The sequence below is a fragment of the Nuphar pumila genome, chromosome 8 (assembly GCF_984573655.1).
Source record: "Nuphar pumila chromosome 8, dmNupPumi1.hap1.1, whole genome shotgun sequence".
In the NCBI taxonomy this organism is placed as follows: domain Eukaryota; kingdom Viridiplantae; phylum Streptophyta; class Magnoliopsida; order Nymphaeales; family Nymphaeaceae; genus Nuphar; species Nuphar pumila.
In genome coordinates, this window is record NC_143256.1 from 124,962,260 (window position 1) to 124,981,486 (window position 19,227).

The window sequence follows — 19,227 nt, forward strand, 5'->3', positions numbered from 1 at the left end:
AGAGTTCTTGGAGAGTAGGTTCAGTACTTGGGCTGAGCAGTTGACAATGTACTTGGGTCAGGTAAAACACAGAAAATCACTGCATGAAAACAGTGAAATTGTTGGGCGTGTTGCGTGTAGGGCTGGACAATGGGTGAGCCAGGCTAGCCCAGCCCGTTTAGTGGATGGTTTTAACTGAGCCGTTGATGGGCTGGGCGTGGTCAAGCTTGACCCATTGGCCAACTGGTTCGGGCCAGTTCCGAGTCTAATGCAAAGTTTGTGGCCCGCCTGTTTGGCCCATGGGCCTAATTTGGACTGGGTTGCAAGTCATTGTATATTCACAATATTTCTCATTGATTTCCTTGAAGTCATAGGTTCTTTTAACAAAAATTCTGAAAACACAAAAGAAGAATAGATGGGATCCAAGATGAATCAATTTTTTGAATCACATACTTGATTTGATTTCAATATATATAAATAAAAAACCCGCAGGTAGCTCGTTAGCACGGTCCCATATTTTGTTGGGTCGGGCCATGGGCCACTGGCGAGCGGCTGGCCTGTCATCCAGCCCTAGTTGCGTGTAGCGACTGTCATTGTTTCACACATTGATTTTCCGTGTTTTGTGTGGGCCGAGTATACTTAAAAAGATCAGCCTGAGTACTGGATCTGATCTCTGGTTCTGGAGTTCGAATCCCATGGTGGTTATTTCCCAGCTTGCCTTGCAAAAAAAAGGGGATGTTTATAATAGACCCCTAAGAGACGTGAACTTGATTGCAAAATATGCAATGAGAGAGAAAGAGAGAAAGAGAGAGAGAGTGAGAGCAAATTAAGCACGACGTTATCATTCCTGCTCTTCTATAGCAGCAAAACTGAATATTCGAGGCTATGCGCACAATAGCACAACTCAGAACTATATGATTCCAATTTTTTCTTTGATAAGTTAGTGAGATGGATTGATCACAGAAGACCAATATCGAAAGGGCGCAATTGCCAATGTCTCAATTCAAGAACCAAGTGAACAAAGCAAGGAAAATGGAATCCAAATTTCAGTAGAAACCTGCTGCAAGCTGCTGTATTGATATTGAACTTGCAATAGCCCTACATTTGGTTTTATTAGATGGGCTTCTATTTCAAATGGAAGCTGAAAAATGACCATGCAAGGAAACTATATGGTGCGGAGTCTAGACTCTGTTATAGGCAACCGTCTTGCTGAACAGGCGACGGATGTAAATAACTTGAAGTAAACTCGCAACTGCCAATGCCATGTACTCAACAACGGTATAAGAGTATAGCCGCCTCCTGGTGCTATCATTTGCTGTGTTTCAAATTATAGTCAGATATCTTGGTTAAAATGTAAAACAAAAAGGCAAAGATCTAATGAATTGAGAGACTGCTAATGTCAGGTGGTTGATCATGAAGAGTCGTAGAGGCCCAGTACATGACAACGTCTCATGAGTTGGGTTCCACTCATCCCCTATGCCATCCCCCATCTTCATGCCCCTCTTAAATCTTATGATGCAAGGTGTTTTGAAACAAATCTGACCTTATAGGTATATTCGGCATGGTCAAATTAACAAGAAACAACCCTTTGTTCATATTTTGTTTTGAAAAAAATATGAATTTTTGGAAAAAAATCCTGCACACAAATTGGATTTCAGCCATTTAAGCATCGATCTCTACTAAACTAAATGAATGATGCAGATTACATCTATGGAGTCAGATTTGACCAAAACAATTTGCATCAATAAATCTGAAAGAGGGGTATGCAGATAGGGATGAGTAGAACAGATTTGACATCTCATAGGCCACACAGCTATAGAATGCAGGCCCACTAAAAAACGATGTCATGTTGGCTGTCACATAAAGGATTCGATCGCTTGATTTTAGAAGCATGTTACTGTATTCGTTCCAATCAGTGACCCCCACACTCCCTCCCCTTTTTAAGGAGGGGTGCAGGTGTGGAGCTAGGCGTGATCAGGCCAGAGTGTGCTCTGACGGTATTGAGCACTTTTGGATGTTGTTGAAATCAAGATGAACGGCATCCAAAACATGTATCAATGAGATGTCCGATGGACCGCATCGGAATGGTTTAAAATGAACAGCTCACAATGAGCTTGTTCACTGCTTTGATGGGTGTTGCTCATTTTAAGATGAACGACATCCGAGGCAGCTCTGATGCGATCCTCGCGTCTGGAGCATGGTTGTCACTAAATCTGATTACTTGATCTCAAGTGTGAATATGAATCTCAATGGATTCAGATACATCCGATATCGAACCCGATTCTATATCCAATTAGTGGAATTTCGTTAAGAAAATTGAATCTGATTAGCTCTGAGTCCAAATCCATGTCCGATTAGCTCACATCCGATTACTCGGACTTGGTATTGGCTACATCCTACCCCGCCCGAATCTGAACAGTTTACATCCCAATGTGTGAAGAGTGGTGTAGCTGATCCATTGTCATCATCAATTTATGATTTACTAGTTATTCCAAAAACATGCATGAGAGATATATATATAGAGAGAGATTACTCTGCCGGTGGCGTGCATCTCGTGCTTTCAAGTACTTCTGCTCTGCTGTAACAGACTCCAGCGCTTCCCTAAGCTCAGCAATCTTCACATTCACAGGATCCAAATGCTCTGCAACAACAGGTTAAGTAGTAAACATGAGCCCAATCACAGGCATGCTTTTATACATCACCATGGAACACTCACCATCCTTCACGAGGTCATGCTCATTAGGTATGTGACCGATGTGTATGTAAAACGACACAGTCTCAGGTGATGAATAAAGATTCTTGAAGCAGAACTTGTACGTTCCACTCCTTGGAGCCTTCAATTGAAACTTGTCACCAGATGTCCCCTCGAGGGAGTGAACCACAGTTCCTCCTGGAGATGTCACCTGCGCGCGTCCAAGAGGAATTTAGAGACGTGTAAAGCCTAGCAGCACGATGTTGCCCAACAATGTCTTTTTTTTCTCGATAATCCAAGAGAAAAAATCCACATCACCAACTGCACATTGGCTGGCCTTGAGGTCCTCCCCTGCCTGCCAGGGACTACACCCAGCTTCGACCTAGCGGCAAGGGACGCCACCCATGGATTTCAAACTTGTTCAAACTTGTGACGTCCCGTCAATTTTGTTGGCATTCACAATTCTAAATTCGAAGCGCAAAATTTTATATAGATCATCTCAGCAGTACTAACTACCAAGAACTCCGGCGAAAAGCGGACTTGTAAGAACATGAAGGTTTTTAGAGTGAGTTAAAACTTAAAAGCATGGAAACGTGTTCTAATGTGTCAAAGTTTCGTGATTATTAACAAAGAGTGGACATGTTACAGTGATGGGTTCACTGCAAACATATGTTATCAAACGTTCAAGAGGGTCATCTTATGTCATGGCATGGATGAAATATTCTAAGAGCAAAACAGAAAAAAAGAACTCGCTTTCTTAGCAATCAACCTGCAAAAACCATAAACAGAACGTAGAAGCAAAATGCCCAAAAAACAACCCAAGAGAACTGTTAGAATTGGAGAAGGAATCAACATGTGAATATGTGATACCATCAAATCTACTTTTCTCACAAATTGTCGAACAGTAATCCCTAAAAAGATCATAAACCATAAAAACAACGCCAATTTATACGGAAACATAATGGCAATCCAGGCAGTCGACAATTCAACAGCTCGCTACAAAAACCCATCAAAATCACCAAAAAAATGCGGGAAAGAGAGAAAGCAGATCAGGTCATATTTTAGATAACCGATCAATGATCATATTCAATCCTCACCGCACATCTCACTTGCGAAACTGTGCGATTGGGGCCCACGCACATCTGCATCAAGTGTGGACGTGAGGTAGGGATTGGATTGAAAACAACCGAAGATTCAGTTATTGACCTGATCTGCTCCCGGAAAAGAGAGAGGCTCACGGTGAAATCCATGCCCGGGTGATCCGATTTCCAGAAGACGTCGTGATCGGTGACGACGAAGTTCCCGGAGATGACGTCTCCGGCGTAGAGGACGTGCTCGGAGACGCACTCGACGTCGTTCACGGTGACCGATAGCGCTAATGACCGCGGGAAGAGGTGCGAGAGGAGGCCCAGCGAGACGAGGAGGCCGAAGACGAGCCTCGATCGCTTCCTCCTCTCCTCCTCCACCGATTCCCTCATCCTACCGATCCAATCGAAGAAGAGCGAAGCAGCGATGACGAAAATCGGTGAGAAAATCAAATTCCTGAGACTCCGATTCGATTCCCTCAACATATGAATTCCCGAGGCTTCTTCGATGCGATTCCTTCAAATCGAATTCCCGAGGCTCCTTTGCTACGATTCGTTCAGATTGAATTCCCGAAGCTTCTTCTATACGATTTCTAAACCTACTTCTGTACGACTCTCTCTCTCTCTCTCTCTCTCTCTCTGTGAGTTGGATGGAAACAATGGCGCCGTTCTCAGGTGATGGTGATCATCCGATCGCCCTCTCCAAGACCAGTTTTAGTTTGGGCCTGAGTTAGAAGAAAATTACTAAATTGACACTGGTGGGGCGCAGATCCCCTGCGGTGGCACCGGGCTTGGATCCCGGCAGACCCGGCCCCACATTGGACCTGGTCTGGATCAGGGTTTTAGGTCCTGATTTGTTAGAAATTATGATGGAACCCGGTTCGTCTAATAATTGACCCGGGTTGGGTTGGTTTGCGGATTATCCGGCACACGTGTGCTTAGCAACCTTGTTACTAAGCTTTGATTTCGATTGTACGGTACCTATTTTCCATGACCCAAGTTCTACAACGTAACGAGCATGACCTCTGAGAATTGTGGCTACAATTATTTTTTTTGTTTTTGTTTTTGTTTCATGGTTTTCATTGATTAGACCTTATATATTTATTCTTTATAATTTATTCTATAAGGAAACACACTTAAGTTCTGCCCATCACTTCATATGCGACTACCAAAATGATGATTGTAATTAAGGAGGTCAACGGATTTGGTTTACCCAAGCCCGACAGGAGGTATACTGACAAATAAGAAGACCCAATTAAGACTCGAATTCAGACCATATATGAATCCAGGTATAGTTTGTGAAATTTTATACTAGATCCAGGCCCGATTGAGTTTCGATTAAGACTTACAAATCTTCAATGTAAAAATAATAATAAATATTATTTTACCGAGTATTGGTCCATGTAGTTCTTATTGGGTCTTGGTATGATTTCTCTTATAGTTGACCTGATTAAACTTGGATCCAGACCCGATACCATACCCAAAAATCTAATCTAAATTTGGTTCTACTTGAGTTAGAACCAAACCTGATCCATTAATACCCTTAGTTGGTACTACACAACTACCTAGACGGATGTTCGGCCCTACACATCACCTCATGAACAACAACTTAACCCAGGCCACGTCTCCATGCGCTTGAAATTATAATACTTTTCACAAATATGTGGAAGCAATTATCAACCTATGAAGATGGGACAAACATTGACACCCCTCCAAATCAACAATCAAATCCAACAACATTGAGAGCTATATATATATATATATTTTAGCGATCTACACTACCCATATCACTCACTAACGCCAATACACTTACTTCTCTGGTCTCATCCCACCATACACGGTTGAAACTACCTAATGTGATTTTTGAAAGAATTAACCCTAACCCACATGCACGTACCAAACGCTCTATACATGAGAAACTCTTATCTTGAATTGAGAGATTCTTAACCAAATCTTCAAAAACATCCTCTAGTCCACAGGCATAATGTAGCACAACATCTGTACTGCAAACATCGATTCAATTACTCATCGCATGCCATGCTACCGCCGCATGTCACTTGAACCCAAATCCTGATCAAATGGGATCGGGACTTGTTCGTACCTAGTTTATACCGGGACCATTAACCCATACAAGTCTATAATTATGTCGTACCCAAACTTGAACCCGAATCCAGATTAAATTTAGTTGCAACTTGTTTATACCTGGCCTAGCTTATACCAGAACCCATTAACCCATGCATATCAACAGTTTCAATCATATCTAAAGCTCAATCAAATTGGGTTGAGTTTCGTCTCATTTTTAGATCTGATTTTAAAATGACCCTAGTTGTTTGTACTCGACCCGATGTGCACCGAAATATATAAACTTATATGCGTCAATAAGTTCAGTCACACCCATTCTCAGACCCTGACCCAACTCAAAATTTGTCTGGTTCGGATATGATTTGCGAGTTGATCCTGCATCCTGCATCCTCATGTCCACGTATCTCTGTAACATAAATTGCTAATACCGAAGCGGTTTGGCACAGTGGAGGAAGCCTCGGCCACTAGACGGATGGGAGGTCTGGGTTATATTACCATGAGTGTCAAACCCCTTACATAAATGAGGGCAAAGGATAAGCTTTTGCTCACCCGAAGCTGGGTGACTTCTTGGGTGGAAGGGGTGCTCCACTGGTTTACACCGTCAAGTAGCGATTGTAAATAAGGCCGACTTAGCCAACGTTACGTGACTAGGTCTTTGATCCGGAGCGTGTTTGGGACTTGTTTGTACCTAGTTTATACCCGGACCATTAACTCATACAAGTCTATAATTATGTTATACCCAAACTTGAACCTAAATTCAGATCAATTAAGTTGAAACTTGTTTATGCCTGGCCCAGTTTATACTAGAACCCATTAATTAACTCATGCAGATTGATGGTTTCAATCATAACGAAAGCTTGATCAAATTTAGTTGAGTTTGGTCTCATTTTTAGATCTGTTTTTAAAATATATAACCCTATTAAGACGCTAGTTGTTTGTACTCAACCCAATGTGTACCGGTACATAAAAACTTATGTGTCGATAAGTTCACTCGCACCCATTCTCAGACCCCTGACCCAAATGAAATTTGATCTAGTTCAGATATGATTTCGCGGGTCAAACCTGCATCATGCATCCTCAGGTTCGTGTATCTCTCTAACATATATAGATTGCTAATACATGGTTGGTCAGGTTTCCATTCCCATGAGTGTCAAAACCCTTGCATTAATGAGCCTTGAGTCACTCGGTGAAGACAAAGGTGGCGAACCAGACAATATTCCACAGCTCGGCATCTGACATCATCAACCCGTCCGACCTAGGGGTGGCAATCGGGTCGGGTTGGCGGGTCAGCATACCTCAACCCGAACCCGACCCGTTTATTAAACGGGGTCGGCTGTGGCAAACATGAACCCAACCCGTTTAATAAACGGGTAACCCGCCAACCCGGTTTAATAAACCGGGAAATCTCTGGCGGGTTCCCGGGAGATCTGCGTGAATCCGGCATCTCCGGATGATCTCTCCCCATCTAAATCCGCCCCCTCGCGCAGAACACCGGCAGGCGGAGCGGCGGAGGTGCTGACGGGTGCGGCGCCACGGCCGGTACGGATCATCTCTTCTCTCCACCGGGAGGCGACTCCAAGAACGAAACAACAAAAGAAGAAATCGATAAAAAATAAATTTAAATTTGACGGAAAAAGGAAGCGAGGAGCACAACCTACCGTACGATCTGGATAGAAAAGATTTCCGCGAGAAAGAATTCGTAAAATAGTTGAGGGATGAAAGGAACGCTCACTTCTGAATGGTTCATGGGATCTTCTCCGGCGACGTCCAGCGGGCGCGGTCCGCCAGATGAGCCCGGAGAGGGCTTCTTGATCAGCAGTTTCCGGCAGCCGGATTCCTCTTTCCCGGGCCACGTCTCGAAGAGGGATTTGAGCGAGAGGACCTGCTGAATTGCCTGAGACTTGTTCCAGGACGGTCGTCGCATTCCTTCACAAGAGGTAGAAGAAGAGGAAAGAAGGAAAAAGAGTGAGAAAAAGATCGCCGGAAAACTCTCTCGATCGCCGGAGAAACAAACATGGCGATCTATTCTTCTTACTTATGACCGAAAGCCTAAGAAAGTAATAGAGAAAAAGAAGGAGAAGTGCAAAATCGGACCCTTCTCCTTAAGATATCTCCGGCAATCTTCGCGCGTGAGCTGCGAGATGTCATCCTCCGTCAGCTCCCTCAAGGGCTTGTCCAGCGGCGACCGGAATATTCCTACCGACGCCTTCATCCTCCACCACTTATCCAGGTTATCATGGTCATTTCAGACTAGGGGTTGGCGGGTTGACGGGTTGGCGGGTTGACCCACCCGCCTAACCCGTTTATTAAACGGGTCAGCCGGGTTGGCAGGTTGGCATACCCCCAACCCGAACCCGACCTGTTTAATAAACGGGTTACGCGGGTCGACCCGTTTATTAAACGGGTTGGCTTAAGCCCAACCCGAACCCGCCTAAGAGGCGGGTTGGCGGGTCGGGTCAGAAATTGCCACCCCTAGTCCGACCTGGATTGCGTGGCTGCACCTTTGATCATGGGCACGAGCGAGGCCAACAAGGGCGGTGGTACCGGGCCTACCGGCAAACCACCACAAGCCTCCTCTACCCAATTGGGAAGCCAAGTCGTTGCCCTTGGTCAACTCAACCGCCATGGCTAGCCTGCCATTGATCTGCTACGGTGCAGCCCCATCGAACGCCAGCACGTCAGAGAACTTGGTGCTGACTTGTCAGGTTTAAGACGAGTCAGCGTGTGATGTGGAAAGATGGTGATTACAAGTAAAGGATTAATTGGTCACCTTTTCCTTTAGTGGGGGCAGGGAGAGGAGAGTCTGAGGTGGGTGACGTCACTAGTGGTGCTTGTTTGTTCTTTGAGCGGTCCTGTACAATGAAAAACTTGTCAAGGAGGATTATCACAATATCCAAGATTAGCCTCCTGTTCTGGATAACTGGATGCTTTATAAAAAAAAAAACACGCTTTCAAACACCAACAGGTTGAGTATCCAATCCATCAGGGTTAGGGGTCGAGTTAGCGGTGTCAATGGGTCGGGTTTGGTTCGGACCCAGGTGAAACTGGACACTGGTTTTTGGGTAGGGTAGCGGGTCCAGGCTCAGATCTAATCAGACCCACCATAAGAGAAACCATATTCAGACCCGATAAAAAGTACATGAACCAGACCCAGTCCATACCAGGTAAAATAATATTTTTATCATTTTTACATTGAAAATTTGTGGGTCTTAATCAGAACTCGGGTCAAGCCCGGGTATGGTATAAAATTTCACAAACTATATCCGGCTCTATGTATTAATTATCAGACCTTCGGGTTCGGACCCGGGTCTTCTTATTTATCACGATACCTGGACCCTATAGGGTTTGGTATGGGTCGGGTCCTGGTAAAACCGACCTGTTGACACCCCTAATCAGGGTGCTCCTGAACCAACACAAGTAAGGTAATCGGGTTCGGGTTTTATCAGATTGATAAATGGAAGCTTAAACCTGACTCATTTGAATTTAAAGATTATTTAAAATACATATTTTTGCTTAACCTGACCCACATATATATTACTCGGACCAATTTCGTCTTAGCTCCAAATTATATTTGGGTTGACATTTTAATTCTATTTTCATGCATAGGTATTTCTTGGATACCAAACACAAACCTAAGCCGCTGACAAGCTCTGACTTGGATACCCTTTCTTTAGGAGGCGGCAAAACTACCAGATACAATGATATTGCAATCCCCAGTTTTGAGGGAAAAATTTTCCATAGGAAAAAGTACTCTTTGCTAAAATCTAATATCTCAAACTACTAAAGAGTCACCACGATTTAAACCACATCAAATGATATCTAAGAATTGTCACTCCTACCATGTGGGAAGTTGAGAAACTAAGTCCATCCTATAGTTTTCCAACATCAACCTATCCAAACACCTTGCATGAAAATGTCGTTTGGGACATTTGAGACATACAACTCACCTCGAGATCGAATACAAAGAGTGAGACTGACGTGCCTCTAACGTGAGGGGCACATCGCCAAAGACCTCCATTTCCCTCCAATGAGAGGCCTTGATGGTGCCACGATGGATTGAAGAGCTGCTGAAGTGGCCATCTGATATTAGCTTACCAAATGAGTTTGTAAGAGAGGCGAAGAGGAGTTCCAAGCATAGTGACAAATATCGTGAGAAATTGTGATTTATGAATTCGGCAATTTTTTGCTAGATTTTTCAAAATATCACATGATTTATGAAAAAATATAAATACCATGATTTAAACATGATATTTACTTTTTAAATGGCTATTTATCATGAAAAAAGCATGTATTTTTTAAAATAAATTTATTAATATTTTCTTATAAAAATAAATTTTATAATTTATAACTTATTTTTTTATTGCCAAGATTTTGCCAAAAAAAAAAAACGTTGGTCACTATGGTTCCAAGTCCAAGGAGAGAGTGCCTTTGAGAGATCCTAAGAGTTCCAATGCCTGTTGTGATTCTCAAGTGATGGGGACAGAGTTTGATTAGGCATGATGACATCTAGAAAGTTTCAGAGAAAGTGAAAGAAGGCTTGAGATTGGTTTATAGGGATGGAAACAGGTTGGACTGGGCCAGATTCAAGATTCAACAGTGCTTTTGTAGTTCTTCCTCTTCAATAAATACTTGGGAATGATTTTGATTCATTGGGTATACAAGCCAAGAATTTTAAATGGATTTATAACCATTAGAATGGTACGTTGCTCTTACATGTTGACATTTTTTTATGTGTCGACATATATTCCTCGAGTGTCAACATATCATCATCTCAGTCAACACTTCATTCATATTTTCAACATTGATCAAAGCTCTTTTTTTTCAGTATATGTTGACATTCAGATTCAGGGGTTGACATTCAGATTCAGGGTTCGACATTTTACTTTTTGATTGATGAAAGGGTTGACACTTGCTTACGGATGTTGACACTTCTGTGCTCAATAGATATTCAATCATTCAGTTGCTAGAGGTCGATAAGGCATTCAAGGATGTCGACGCTTCAATCCTGAAAGTTTATTCTTGTTGATTTTTTCATGAGTCAGACACTTCATCTTTATGGGATGACACTTTGAGCTCAGTTCAAGCAGGTATGAGTTTGGTTTGCCGAGATTCGACATGTCATTCATGCGAGTCGACATATATTGCTATTGAACTTTTGTTTTTGGGCTCTTCACGGGTCGATACGTGTTTTCCATGGGTTGACACTTAGTAAATTCTTTGCATTTTTATTTAAACACCTCATTTCGAAGTATGATCTTTTTTACACTTCTTGAAGGAATTTTTTACACTAAAATATAAATATTTTCTGCACTTAATGTCAATTAAAATTCATGCACACTTAAGGTTTAACCATTAATCCTTTAGAGAGTTTTGTTATCATCGAAATCAGTCTAAAAGTTCAAAGTGTTCATGGGAAATGGTATAAAGATGAGTTTTTGAATGGATGATTGGGTTGGCCATTTTTCTCTTGTGCGTCTTTTAAAGGGTTATAAATTTTTTTACAGTGAACTTAGAATTGAGTCATATTAAAGTTCATAAAGTCATTCTAGAACCTTATAGGGATAGGTGTGTTATTTTTAAACCTTCCTTGCAGGTACCTGAAATAATAAAGGAGTTAGTGGAGGAGGCGCCAAGGAATGCATTAGAGGCAGATAAACTTGTGTGTTTGGATGAAAAAGGTTTCTTGGTAAACGAAGTTTGGGAGTCCATTAGATATAAGGGAGAAATGTTCAAGCTAGCTGAAATGATTTGGTGCATAAACCGTAGCCCAATGGGGGCGTTAACACTTTAGTTCTCAATTGAGGGAAGTTAATAGTAACTAAAGAGATGCTGAAAAAAGAAGATTCCAATTAGCGAGCATTTGTGGTCTATGCATGAATTTGGAGGAAAACGTAGATCACATTTTTTATCTAGGAAGAGTGGACCAGCTCTACAATGTTGTGTCATACTTCTCGCAGGTTTGATCTCAGGGGAATGGAATTTATGAGATTTTGAACATTACTGCTTTTACCCTCAATGAGATTCTTAGGATATTTTTTTTTAAAGGTAAACTAGGGTTAGGCAGACCCCCACCAATTATTATTCAACGTACGACTGGGTTTTGAACCTGCAATGACCCACCACAAGGAGATGTGCACTGACGACTCCTACCAACTAAGCAGAGCCCCAGTTGGTCAATGAGATTCTTAGGTTCGTCCTAAAGGTTTATCAATGGGTCAGGTTTGGTTTGGACCCAGGTGAAACCTTGGACCAGATTTTTGGGTATGGTATCGAGTTCACGACGACGTCAAATATTAGAGTTTAATAACTTGGTCACAATTGAACTAGCAAATCCACACTTTTCATGGCTTTGGCGATATACGGCACACGAATTAAAAACCCTAGATAGATCTAGGCCACTCATTTATGTTGGCACTTTATAAAATAGATTTATCCATATAAGAGAGTACATGGTTAATACAATTTCTCCTTATATAATAAATTATATTATCTACCATCACCATTACAATTACTACAACAACAACAACAACAACAACTACGCCTTCATCCCAAAACAATTGGGGTCAGCGATATGAACCAAAAAAGAAATTCATTTTGGGTCTTCCACATGAATCCTTTTCCTCCAATCATTTCTATCCAACGCCATGTCCTCGGTGAGGTTCAAAGCATTCATATCCTTTCCTATCATCTCCATCCAAGTCTTCCTAGGCCTACCCCGACCTCTTTTAACTAATATATTTTCCCATTTCTCCAACCTTCTAACTGGAGCATCATTAGGCCTTCGCCGAATATGTCCAAACCACCATTACAATTACTAATTGCTATAATTATTAAGGTTGCTTAAACTTGATAATGTTCTCAAAAACATTGTTTCATTTGAAACCATGAGGTCTCTCTCTCTCTCTCTCTCTCTGCCTGCACGGAAGTGAAGAAAAGAAGACCTAGAAGACTGGCTCTAAAAATGATTGCTGAGTTAGCTGAGCTTTTTTTGCTAGCCGTTGGCATTCTATTCCTCTGTTTTATTTATTTATTTATTTATTCTTTTTTGCTTTTCCAGCCTTCCCTTCTTATCCTCCCCCATCAGAATGGTAATTGTGGCATTGACCTAGCTACCTTTTTAAGCATGGTGTGGCAGGTTTTACAGACCTCCACGGCTTTGTTGCCCAAGCCCATCAAGCTTATCCACCCCTTTCTCGGCTTTCTCTTTCTACTTTCTCTCACTAAGGAAAAAGGATCCTAAGCATGAAAATAAATATGGTTACATATATTAAATCTTTGTACTATGCAAAATAAAGATGGTTACATATATTAAACTTTTGTACTATGCAAAATAAAGATGGTCACCTATATTAAACCTGTGAACTATGTCGCATAGCTTTGCAGATTCATACATATGACTCCATTTTTGTAAAGTTTTTTAATATTAGTATATAAAGGGATACGGAACGATTGGAGTATTTGAGTGATATAGATTAATTTTGGACAACTCATACCCAAATCTAGTGGTCCATACTGTACACCCTGCTAGGAAATATAAACAAAAATCATTTCACATAAGTCTTAGAAGTCATAATACCAATAATAAGCCGATCATTCATATACCAATGTGCATTGGAGTACCCTAACGTATGAGTTTGGATTTCAAAGGAGTCCCTAAGAATTAACTCATGGGTCTTTTAGGATCCTAGAGGGCTGTTGTTGCCCAAGAAGCATCATGAGATCCCTTCTCTGAGATGCAAAAAAGAAAAGTAAATATTGACCATAGTGACATATGGCTACAAATATTGATCTCTTTTAAGCACAAAATTAGGTAGGCAACTTAAGTATATCTCTATCTCCCTACCCTAACTTTTATTTACATTTTTACTTATCTTCCCCGTCCCAATAGGTAAATCTGAGGTGGTGACTTAGGTAGCTTGAGAGCATAGGCAGAGGGGGGGGGGGACAAACAGCCCAGTCCTGCCTCCCGAAACAGTTAATATATATATATATATATATATATATATATATATTGTAAAAGCCCATTCCTAGCCCAGCCCTGATTCCATATGAAATAGATTTTTATCCCTTTTTTTAGCCCAGTCCAGCCCTGACTGCAGCAAATAGTTTGATTTGTCCATATGAAATAGTTTTTTATTAATAATTGTAGCCATTTTTTATTTTATCTCAAAAAAAAAAAATTGGGGGGTGCTGCCCCCGAACCCCCGACTATCAAACGAGTTTTTTTCTTCCTACACCGCTGTTTGCCCCCCCCCCCCCCTCACATGAATCCAAGCTACGCCACTGTGCTGCCCCCGAACCCCCGACTATCAAACGAGCTTTTTTCTTCCTACACCCCTGTTTGCCCCCCCCCCCCCCCTCACATGAATCCAAGCTACGCCACTGTGCTGCCCCCGAACCCCCGACTATCAAACGAGCTTTTTTCTTCCTACACCCCTGTTTGCCCCCCCCGCCCCCTCACATGAATCCAAGCTACGCCACTGTGCTGCCCCCGAACCCCCTACTATCAAACGAGTTTTTTTCTTCCTACACCCCTGTTTGCCCCCCCCCCCCCCCCCCCCCCCCCCCTCACATGAATCCAAGCTACACCACTGGCTTGAGTAATGGCGTCATTACATACAAACACCTTTAGATCTCATATGCACAAGTTTTGAACCAATCCGACCTCATGGATGGATGGATTCACATGTTGAAAATAGTGGGAACCAGTTTGTGATCATGTTCTTTCGATGGGGTTGGATTAGATCATACATGGCACTTAGACAAAAAAAACACAAATTTTTGACCCAGAAAAGTATCACACATTGTACACCGCCGATTTTTGAAGTCTTATAAAATCATGTCTGCATGCGGTGATCGTACCATTCAAGAGCCAATTCCTACTAAATGAAACATGTAGATCACATATGCAAGATTACTCTTATAAAAAAATGAGCCGTTTGTAGGCAATGGCAACAGCAATATATATATATATAATGTTGGTACACAAGCCAACTCGTTTAATTCAAAGATGAGCCAAGCTCAGCTCGGTTAAATAATGAGTTACGAGCTCAATCCACTGGTAAAGGAGCCCACCCCAAACATAAACTTTTCTTCACTCACTCACTCTCGAGAATGTTGACCAAATACCAGTTGCTGCAATTGGAGCAGTAAAATAAACAAAAGGAAAAGAATGGCCGATAACTTTTAACAGTAAAGAGGCAAAATTAGGGTTTGATGCAAGCAGGGCTAAAAGGGTAGGCCGTACCAATTTCTTCTTAGAGAAAAACCGGAAGTGCACACGTCACCCCTTCACGCGCAAGAAAACCTTTGCATGCACTCAGATCTCATTCTCTGCACTCCCCCCCCACCCACTCACATGTAAGTCTTTGCTAAACCATGGACAAAATTTACCAAAATACCCTTTATATATACCATCGTATATCCCTACTGATACGTAGGGGTGCCAACCGATCGGCTTTGGTTCGGACCCATGTGAAACCAGACCTGATACCGATTTTCGAGTATAGTATCTGGTTTGGATTCAAGTTTAATCGGATCCTTCATAAGAGAAACCATACCCGGACCCAATAATAACTAGATGAACCAGACCCAAGCCATACCCGATAAAAGAATATTTTTATCATTTTTACATTGAAAAATTGTGGGTCTTAATCAGAACTCAGGTCAGGCCTGGGTCTGGTATAAAATTTCACAAACTATACCCTGATCCATGTATTAATTGGATCTTCAGGTCCGGACCCTGATCTTAATCGGGTCTTCTTATTTATCACTACCCGAACTCTATAGGGTTTGATACGGATTGGGTTGGGGTAAACCGGAACCGTGGACACCTTTACTGGTACGGTACCTCTCAAATGGCTTGTTAAAGATAACCTCAAATCATTAACATTTTTAAATAAACTGAATCATCTTGTATGATCTGGAAAAATATATGGTTCCACAATTGCATTTCAAATTAACAAGTAATTTACCATACCGATGTTATCTTTAGAGATTTCTTCCTTCAAAAAAAAAAAAATCACATACACACACACACACACACACACGAGCTCAAAAAAAAAACAAAAAAAGAACGTTCACAAATGCAAATTTCCCTACAGATAACTAATTATAAAGATGGTAGCAGGAGAGAGAGGAGAATGATGATGGAATTGTGGAATTGTGTGCCAAACTATCAACTCCCCCTACTGGTATAATAAACAAATACAAGATGGTAGTAGTTAAAAAAAAAGTAAAAAGGAACATGGTAATAAAAATGTGCGTCAAACTATCAACTCTCCCATGAGTGAGTAGCAGGGGAGGAGAATCGGAAGCCAGCAAGAGCAGGGCTCCTCAGGGAGTGGTCACACTCGTAAGCACTCACCCCAACATTCTCCACCCCACCAATGCAACCCCCCAAGAAATCCCTTGTGAACTGGCTCTTGTACCCTTCCTTCTCAGCCAACATTGCATGTAAGCCAAACCCATCATCACAGTTCACCACCTCCCCAATTGACCCACCATGCCCTTCTTGTGCTAGAACTGAGACCATCTCTGCTATCCTCTCCTCCATATCATGATGCTGCAGGTTTTCTAGGCACTCTGGTGAAGCCTCATCCTTTGTAGTACTGAAGTGCTCAACTGCCAAAAGATTGTTAGATTGGTTGCTTAGAGTTGCACCCATCTCTACTGCTTTTTGCAGCAAGGCAGTTGCTGTCATGTGAGGGAGGGGAGGGAAGGAGAGGCTAAAGGGGTTGGTCATGAGCAGTGCTTGTTGGGTGTCTTGGTGTGGGAAGTCTGCGAAGGTGGGTTTGTGGGGAGTGTGGTCTAGAAGGAGGGAAGAAGAAGGGTATGGCTTTTTATCTAGTGGGTCTTGGGGGTTGTCCCATTTGAGGAAGAGGGTAGGAACTTGGGTGAAAGATGGGAAGCTGGGAAGGGGAGATTGGGTTGTGGGTGGTAGGGTTGAGGAGGGTAGGAGAGGGTTTAAGTGTGCTGAGAATCTTGCACTTTCTTCTGTCAAGGCGTCGCAGAAAGCCCTGTGGGTTATGAAACTGTCCTTCCTGTGCCAAAAGAACAACAAAAAGACAGACAAACAGTGGTCAGCATGAGTCATGAGAGAGAGAGAGGACAATAATAGTTGTAACACACAGTAATTGTATATATCAGAAATTTGAGCATAGGAAACAAAGCATAACAAAGAAAAAAATAACGTCAACATAGGATTCATTCCCTTATTTGAATTTAAATTTGTCATCAAACATAGGCATTCCTTCGAGGCCAAAAAGGAAAAGAAAAAGGGATTATGATAAAGTCATGAAGCATTCATGTACTTGGAGGTTTTTGAACACGCATATATGCAGGTTCTAGTCTCAAATTTTTAAATTTTAGTAAACAAACCATGCAGCACATCAGACTCTCCAAATGTCTCAAAGCTTTAAAATGAAATATATAAACCATGCAGCATAGCAGATTCTACAGATGGATCTACGTCCCCAAACTAAGAGAATTTTGAAGAGAAACTAATGAATTGTTTTACATTGCCTCCATATCTTCTGACATAAGATCATTACTGGCATCAGAGTCCAACAATGAAGTTCAAAAAAATGTTTTCACATTGGCATATTTACCTATATGAATTGAACTCACAAAAAAATTGAGAGACTTCATTTTAGGTTGGCAAAAGAGACCCAAAAAACAAAAGAAAATCACTTTTTTGGCAGGTTTCATGAGATAAAAATCTGGCATCAATAGGTGCCCAAACTTATGAAAACTGCATTTATGGTGTGTGTGTGTGAGAGAGAGAGAGAGAGGAAGAATTCAGTGATAGGAATGGTATGCAAACCATTACATGCCATCCCAGACACCCAACAAAAGGAACATTTTTGAGGAAACTAATTAGTGTTTTTTCATATAGTAACTGTGAGTACCTAGAGAAAAGGGTTCCACAATCACATCTGTATTCCCTTGTCCCACATGTCTTTGAATGAGCCTTCCAGTCAGACTGGACCGCATAGCTCTTTGAGCACTTCTCACATTTCCACTTCTTCTCCCCATGCTTCCTGCAGAAATGCTTCTTGATGCCTGTGAGGTCACCCAGAGCCCTGGAGGGCTCATGGTGGATGCAGGATGGTTCTGGGCACACATAAACTCTCTTTCTCATCTCTTTGCTTGTTCTCTGCCTCAGCTTCCATGGCAGATTATGGCCTCTTCTGTGGAGCTGGAGATTCTGCTCTCTCTGGAACCCCTTGTTGCAAATCTCACATATGAACCTGTTGGTAGCCATGAGAGTCTTTGGAGATAGAGCAATAACTTCTGCATCAGGATCTGCGCAGCCCCACAGTAAAAAACAAAAGGATTAGAAATGAGATAATTATAGGATTGGAGTGAACCAAACATAAAAAAAAGAGAGGTGAAGTTCCAACCAACCTGGGTTGCCAGGGAGATTTCTTTTCCTTTTCACAGGCTGTTGGTGGGAGAGAGGAATGAGAGATGTAAAATTGGGAGCCTGAGCTCCTATCCAGAATTCTGCTTTGGTATTAATGTTACCATAAGAAACGCAGTCCTCTTCAGAAATTGAACTGGACATGGTGGCAGTGGTGGTGATGAGAGAGAGAGAGAGAGAGAGAATTTTTACAATTCAATCTCTAGCACTAATGTTACTAGAAAACACTGGCCTCTTCTGAAATTGAACTGGATATGGTGGTGGTGGGTGGGTTACAGAGAGAGAGAGAGAGAGAGAGAGAGAGAGAGAGAGAGAGAGAGAGAGAGAGAATTTTTTACAATTCAAACACTAGTTTGAGGAGTTCAACAGTACCCATCCTCCTTTTTGAAGCTCAAATCCCCACCTATCCATGAAAAATCAGTTGTTGAGGGCTAGGAAGACATCATTTTCTTTCCCTCTGGAGTACTTTCAGAATCTGGTGGACTTCACCAAGACCAAGACCATCATTCGTTGAAGCAAAAGAACATAAAGGGAATCGGATCTCGTGAAGGGTAGGGCTTATGATGAGTGGTTCTCAGAAAGAGTCGCTATCCCACTCTGGGTTGCTTGTCAGAGAGGGTCTGCAAACCCAAAAAAACTACAACGACTTGACCTTAAATCATGAACACCATCTTTTCTCTGCCCATGGGAAACGGTGTCTCTTCAAGAAAAATATCACAAACCCACCCTCTTATAGAATAGTGAGCTTACAGAGAGCCTTAATTATCTTTCAAGATATGGAAAATAGAGAAAATAGGAATTGGGTAGTGAAGATGGGGTGGTGTACTACTATCAGAAGGGTAGATGTGAGGGATATTGTGATGATTATGATGGGAGACTGAGACCCAACGTCGGCAAAATACCGAATTAGCAAAAGTAGATGGGAGAAAAGAAAAACCCACAAGCCAGAAAAAGGAGAAAGAATA

At 41.9% G+C, this 19,227-nt stretch overlaps 2 protein-coding genes across 2 annotated transcripts; both read right to left on the reverse strand.

Annotated features, from left to right (window-relative positions):
* Positions 1-895: 895 nt before the first annotated feature.
* On the reverse strand, positions 896-4,149 carry LOC149830605 (transmembrane emp24 domain-containing protein p24beta3-like). Its single transcript, XM_090015494.1, has 4 exons — positions 3,910-4,149; positions 2,696-2,882; positions 2,513-2,620; positions 896-1,294 (listed from the first exon to the last, which is right to left on the reverse strand). The coding sequence occupies exons 1-4, from the start codon at positions 4,147-4,149 to the stop codon at positions 1,161-1,163; spliced, it is 669 nt and encodes a 222-aa protein (XP_089871620.1). The 3' UTR covers positions 896-1,160.
* An 11,962-nt stretch (positions 4,150-16,111) lies between these two features.
* Positions 16,112-18,430, reverse strand: LOC149830606 (protein indeterminate-domain 12-like). The gene is made up of 3 exons (XM_090015495.1): positions 18,247-18,430; positions 17,748-18,144; positions 16,112-16,880 (listed from the first exon to the last, which is right to left on the reverse strand). Exons 1-3 carry the CDS (start codon positions 18,404-18,406, stop codon positions 16,112-16,114), a joined length of 1,326 nt encoding a protein of 441 aa, XP_089871621.1. The 5' UTR covers positions 18,407-18,430.
* Positions 18,431-19,227: the final 797 nt, after the last annotated feature.